This window comes from Castanea sativa, chromosome 2, assembly GCF_040712315.1.
Source record: "Castanea sativa cultivar Marrone di Chiusa Pesio chromosome 2, ASM4071231v1".
NCBI lineage: Eukaryota > Viridiplantae > Streptophyta > Magnoliopsida > Fagales > Fagaceae > Castanea > Castanea sativa.
In genome coordinates, this window is record NC_134014.1 from 40393402 (window position 1) to 40400805 (window position 7404).

At 34.7% G+C, this 7404-nt stretch overlaps 1 protein-coding gene across 1 annotated transcript; it reads right to left on the reverse strand.

The window, feature by feature from the left end:
- Positions 1-2499: 2499 nt before the first annotated feature.
- LOC142625333 (uncharacterized) lies at positions 2500-5909 on the reverse strand. The gene is made up of 2 exons (XM_075799011.1): positions 5851-5909; positions 2500-2971 (listed from the first exon to the last, which is right to left on the reverse strand). Exons 1-2 carry the CDS (start codon positions 5907-5909, stop codon positions 2500-2502), a joined length of 531 nt encoding a protein of 176 aa, XP_075655126.1.
- Between the last annotated feature and the right edge of the window lie 1495 nt (positions 5910-7404).

Genomic DNA, 7404 nt, shown 5'->3' on the forward strand with positions numbered 1-7404 from the left:
ATAATTTACTTGCCACAAAAATTAAAAACTTAGATGGACATGTGACGGAAAATTGAATTCCAACTGAAATCTAATAAAATCTAATTGGATTTGGGCTCTTCAATTTTTATACTCAATAATTCACTTGGAACAAAATTATAAATTAAACGGGGCACGAAATTTATATATATATATATATATATATAGAAGAGTAATACTACAGCTATAAACTATTTTACAACATTTTTACAAACTATTAATGTGACAAATTCTTACTAGTTCTAATATGAAAAATGTTAAAGTCACATCAGCAGTTTGTAAAAATTTTATAACATAGTTTGCGTCTTTAGCATTACTCATTTCAAAATAAAAAGAACACAATTTAGACCATTATTAGAGCATTTTGTTTGAGATCAAACTCAAGGACATTCATTAGGTTTGATCAAACAACTTCGAGGGTGTTCTCTACTTATAGGGATTTATTTATATTGGTGTTGTAGATTACATTAATATAAATTACATTTTTTTTATTAGAAATATTATTTGTATTTTATTAGAGCTTGAATTTTTTAGAGAGAGAGAGAACACAAATGATTAGTTCACATGGATATCTGATTATGATCGTCCCTACAGGAAAACGAAAATAGTGTTGGTCCAGGGATCAACCTATATGGTATTGTAATTGAAAAAGTTTAGATCCAAATTTAGAGTTATTGGTACTCCAACTCATTAAATGGTGATTATTTATGTGTAGTTTTAATCACATGACTTTTTTAATAATTCATATGAATTGTTTAAATAGTAACCTGTTTGGAGGAGATTACTTCAAACAAGTTTGGAGCAAATTGGTCCACTTTGGTGCTTTCAGTTTGTTCAGTCTAATTCAGTTAATTCGGTCTAATTTTGTCCATTTGGTCTACTTCAGCCCATGGTGATCCATTTCGATCAAATTTAGTCTATTTTGTCTATTTTGGTCAATTTGATGCACTTATTTAAGAATAGGAAAAGATAAGTTTGAGTTGAGAGCATGGTTTTAAAAATTGAAACAGTTAAAAAACTGAAAAATGGTCCAATTCCCAGTTTTTATTAGTTAAATCAGCTGGTCCAATGTAATTTTTAAAATCATTTTTACAGTACCTTTTTATATATCTGAATTTATTATTAAAAAAAAAAAAACTACATTAAGTAGCAGTTTTCCCTATATAATTGCAGGTGAGAATCTTGAATGATTTTTTTATCGCTTATGTGGTTTTGTTATTTAGAGGGAATACGATTTTTGAGTTGATACTAATGTGGCTGTTTCATTTCAAATTTTAGAACATAGGTTGGATAAAAACTCAAGAGCTCTCTCTCTCTCTCTCACTCTCTCTCTCTCTCTCTCTATATATATATATATATATATATATATATATATATATATATTAAATGTTAATAACATATCAATAAAACATAAAATCAGGTAGGATAGAAGTTACTGCAAAAGGAAAAAAAAAACATAAATACCATTGTGTCTATCAAAATATTATCAATCAAATGTAAAATCAAATAGGATAGAACCAAAAATATATATATTATTGATAAAAAAAAATTAAGCTGTTGAAAATGTTTTAAAAAAAAAAGTTGATATGCGTAGCTTGCATGTTTTGTTAAAACACTAACTATAGTTTAAAAAAAAAAAAAAGGAAAAACACTAATAGTAGTTGATAAAAACAAATAAGCTATTTTCTTATCTAAAAATTTTCAATTTGGTACATCTATTTGGCATAGCCAATGCTTCTAGCCAAACTTTTATTATATATTATATAAGTTGACCTTTAGACGTTGATTCAAGACTCTTTGAATTAATCTCAAAGATGAAAAAAGAAAAAAAAAAAAAAAATATATATATATATATATGTGTGTATATATATATATTGTTAGTTTTTTCATTAAAACCTAATAAATTGAATCATATGATATGCATTATAAGATTAATTTTTAAATGTAGGTTCCAGTTAGCTTAACTGGTAAAATCTCTAATAGTTGAATAAGAGGTTTGGGGTTCAATCTTCGCCTACACTAAGACTGATTGGTGTCTTGGTCTAATGACAAAAAGTGCTCATTAGGAGCGGACGTTATAGGTTGAAACTCTCTCTCACAAAAAAAGTTTTGTGGGTTCCAGTTAGCTCAACTGGTAAAGTCTCTGATGGTTGAATAAGAGATATAGGGTTCAATCATTGCCTACACCAAAAACTGATTGGTGTCAGCGGACGCCATAGGTTGAAACTTTTTCTATAAAAAAAAAGTTTTGTGAGTTCCAGCTAGCTCAACTGGTAAAGTCTCTGATGGTTGAATAAGAAATCTGAGGTTCAATCCTCGCCTACACCAAAAATCGATTGGTGTCTTGGTCTGATGATAAAGAGCTATCATCAGGAGCGAATGTCATAAGTTGAAACTCTCTCTAAAAAAAAAAAGTTTTTTTTTTTTTTTTAAGAAACCAGACCACAAGCTTGGGACTTTATTGAAGCAACAAACCATAACTTAATGGACATCAAAGTCTACCAACACAACAATGTCTAAAGGCAAGGTTTCCATCCAAATGTGGCAGCCAGCAATGGAAGAGGCCTTTTTTGCAAGGGCATCCGCTACTATATTACCAGAGCGGTTTACATGACTGAAAATAACGGATGAAAACCTAGGCAGTAAGTGCCATACGTCATCTAAAATATTTCCAAAGGAAGATAGTATTGAAGACCCCTGGGCAATTGCAGAAATAATAGTGGCCAAGTCGCCTTCGAATATTACTCGATGAAGATTAAGCTCGGTAGCAAATTGGACCGCTCTGAGACAAGCGAGAGCTTCCATATCAGCAACTGTTGATGATAACATAGCAGGTACGAACAGAGCACCAAGGTTAGCACCTCGCCAATCACGAACTATGACCCCAAGTCCAGCTAAGTTCGTGTGTGTGAAGAGGACAGCGTCGAAGTTCACTTTAACAAATCCTAGTTCACTTTAAAAAAAGATTAATTTTTAAAATTATTCATGATGTGAAATAAATTATATATACATCACATTATTAAATCCCTTGGGTTAAAGAAAGGCAAAATTACTATTTTGGGTTTACTTCTAACTTGAGTCAAAAAAATCAAAATCTTATCTTTTTTGTTTTATTCTTTCCTTCCTTTTCTTACGTACCAATCATATGTAAATTCATTTGCTCCCACGTTTCTGAAGATCCAATAATCACACAAATCAACATAAAAAGAGGACTAAACATATATATTTAACTTATCCACACACAAAAAAAGGATTGAAATTGTGCTTTTGTGTCTCTTTCCCACCATTATCAAGGTGATTGCACCACAAAAACCAAATTGAATTATTTTCAAATCCTTCTATTCTATTAAAATAGCATTCCAAAATAAAGAGAGCACAATTTAGACCATCTTTGTAACATTTTTTATGAATGGGGTTTTAAAACAAAATCTAACTCGAGGGCATTCATTAGGTTTGATTGCACAACTAGGACGCTGTTCTCTCCTTATAGAGATTTGTTTTCAAACTGGTGTTGCGAAATTACAGCAATGGTATGCGGAATGCGGAAGCGTCATCATATAGTTCAATTAATGGTATAGTACTTTACTATCTTCTGTAGAACCTCAAATCTTGAAAACACTTTTGGCCTGAAAACGTCATCGTATTCACCATGTAAATAATTTTCTCCCAGGAACTGGAAGACAACTTAATGGAAAGCATTAAAAAATAAATAAATAAATAAAAAGCTTACACTAGCAGGATTGATAAACGTACCACCAAAACCATAGTATAAGCCCAAAATGTAATATGCCTGAAATAAATTATGTTTCAGTCAGACTTAAGGATATATCACTCGGGATAAGAATAAAGGCAATCCACTGGAAATGGTAACTGAATATCAGGGAGAAGAATCAGCTTCAAAGAACAAGTAGAGGCCATTTGTAAAACAGTTTTACCTAAGAGGAAACAAAATACAATGATGGCATAAGATCCACCAGCAGTGTCGGCAGACATATTGCCATTTCCGTTGTATAAAAAATCTGTTGGAAATTATGTCTTTAATCTGAAACATTCTGCTATATAATCTAAAGCTTTGTTGACTTTTCGACTATGTCAATGAAACTTCAATATAATCAACATTTATTGACCAAATATATGTTTTGGGGGCAAACTCATTTCATTTTGCAGGAAGAGGAAAGCAATTTTTGTTGGATTGAGGCAGGCAGACTACAAGTCTCCAACATATGATAAATAAAACATGTTAGCCTGCTAGGCTAATCTCTGAAGTGCTGCAAAATGCTGTTTCTTCAACAAGTGCCCAAATGTAACTCAAAATTAATGTCTTTCCAAGGATTGTGATGTGATGAGACAACTATATGACAATACTGAAAAATTGTAACAAATATCACTACGATAAATTAGACATGTAAGTGTCTAGTGACCATTAACAAAAGGAAAAACTTTACCTCAGGATCTATCCGTTATAGTAAACTAGACCACGCAGACTAATAGCGTGTGTGGTAGTGTCAATTAGAGTATGAAACTACAGCTGAAAATATAATCACTTCTCATATGAAGAGAAATCAAACTCTCTCCTCATTTTCCTTATAAACTAGAATAATGCACCATATAGATAAGTAATTTAAAAATAACCAATATTTAACCAAATCACCAGACGTGCAAGTGTTCAATGACCATGAACAGAAGTAAAAAACTTTTCCTCAGCATCTGTCCTTTATAATAAACTAGTATGTATCCCGTGCTACCGCAAGGGAATAGATATAATTTGATAAAACATTAAAAAATTGCATTTTATTATTTAAGTGATATTATTAGTTTTGTTTTTTTATTTATTAATCATGCGTTTATTCATGTTTAAAAGGCTTAGTTAAGTCTAAATTCATATTTAAATATTAAACGGGAATGGATATCATTTAATAAAACAATGAAAAAAAAATATTGCATTTTATTATTTAAGTGATACTATTGGTTTTGTAAGGACACAATTCAAATTCCAGAACCATGACTGGGAGGAAATGGGCTTGAAAGGCCTTTTTTCACAATGAATTTGTAGAGGATGGGTTTGTAATCTAGACTTCAAGGATGACTTAGACAATTACAAAAAGAACGGGCTTTGGGCCAAATGGAACAAAACAAAGAATCATTTGCAAAGAGTAAGACTGAGAATTCCTCCTCGGACTGTTTCCGAGGATAGTTTATAATAGTATTTCTCAAGTTTGGATACAAATGTTGATTATCATACACTTTTTCTTTCTTAAAAAGCCTCTCTCTTCTTCGTATGCCTTCCCTTCTATTTATATTATTTTCCTTCTCTTCATCATCTTCCACTTTCTGGTTGTGATCCTCATTTTTGGATACTTGTCCCATCCATTCTTCCCTAAAGCCCGCTGGGATTAGGGACCAAGTTCCAAGCTCTATGCTCAGGTCCCATCCTTTCATCTATACAGTCAGCGTATCAATTACAGAGCTTTTAATGTATGGGCGGTGGTAGCAGCTTTACTTTAGACATTCCACCGCTCTTTCTTATTGTCCTCCACGTATACTGTGTATCCCCATAGTTGTAGGACTCTTTATAACCTAACTCGGGGACACTAAATTTCTCTTCCTATGTCCTCGGCTTAACATTCCGAGGACAAATCTACTCCTCGGACGTTTTGGGACATTTAAATACTCCACGATCATTTTGATGTTTTCGGATTTGGGTTTCTAGCCCAAAAGACTTCGTTGGGCCGTCCTTCATAAATTACTGGGCCCAATACCCCTACAATAGCCCCTCGAGATTCTTTATTTTTTTCACCTCGGGAGGAAAATAGGATCTCGACTTTAAAAGACCTTTTTACCCTGCAGAATCCTGGAGTATTGCTGACAGGAATAACTTCTGAATTACCCATCGCGTGTTCCAGATACTTCGGTATGCGAAACGCCCCCAAATTAATTATTGGCGCTTCTATGTCCCCCACGTTTCATTGATATGACACATATCCAACGGTCGATAGCGATTCCTGTGTTGAGGCGGGAATTCGCCCGCTTCAAAACACCTTTTGACATATAAATACTAATTTTCTTCAAAATTCTTCACACTACAGAAACCTCATAACGTACCTGCCACACTTTCCATCTCCCCGTACTCTCTCTCTGTCTATCAAGTACCCTGTCCGAGGTGACCATGCTTTCTTCTTTTTTAAAAGTAAGTTCTTCAATACTCTTTCCTGCGTATCGGCTTTTTGTTTCTTTTGTTTCTTTTCCTTCCCATCTTCTCTTTTCCTGTATCTTTCATCCTCGGCGTAGTTAGTTTTCTTCACACCCCTTTTTCAAAAAGAATGGGTAGATTTGCGTCCCTGGTGGATTCAAACGAAAAAATAGAGCAGTTTAAGGTTAAGTACAAAATTCCCTCGGATGTATCCATTAGGTTGCTATAACGAGGAAGAGTATTATACAAAAAGAAAAACGGGGGAAGTTGTAATCCCGATGATTGCATTCATCGAAGGGGAATGAAAATCCCCGTGGGAAGCTTACTAGGGATTATCTTAGGGCCTTTAGATTAGCTCCACCCGGTGCGCCCCAAATGTCTTTAGGATCCTAGGTTCCATAGATGCTTTAAATGAGAAGATGAACCTAGGGCTCGCTCACCACACGACGTGGCTGGGTTTATAACCTCCATTACCTAAGCAAAAAAGATGAATATTATCTAAAGTCTAGATACCCGAAGTTAGGCTAATTCAATGTACGCTTTGAATCAAATAAGGGCCTAAAAAACGACTTCACGATCGTATCGGGGAAATTGGCACGACGGCCTCCCCTGTCCGACAAGGGAAGGGAATCCAGGTGAAGTTTCTTTTACATACTATTATCTTTCGTCTTTTTACTTATTCTTACCCACTTTTACTTGGATAACTCCGCAAATCCACACGCAGCGGATCGTCATCCTAACCTTGTTGATTTCGAGCGGTTGGATAGGATCCTACAAGCCGAGATCTTTGTGCATACCGACGGCCAACTCCGTGTGGCTCATCTGATCCTCGGCTACACTCCGATATCTAAAGCTTTTCAGGCGCCGAAGTGCGTGATTAAAGCCCACGATCCTCGTCTTCCTCGGATTAGCGTTGCCGTGGACGGTTTCGTGCTACCGGAGGGGACTACCATTCCTCAAGGTACTTTGGCCACCCAACCAATCCAACCACCACAATTCGTTCCAGTTGGGATTCCCACAGTTCCCTTCTCCACAAAATTAACCTCTGGTGAAGCTGCGTCTTCCCACTCTACTGTAAAGGAAGAAGAAGAAGAAATAGTTGAGGTACCAGATTCCGAGGACGAGTTTAAGGTTTTTAATCAACCCCGTCTCTCTGAAGATTCAACTTCCATCCTCGGCACTTCTACCCAAATCTC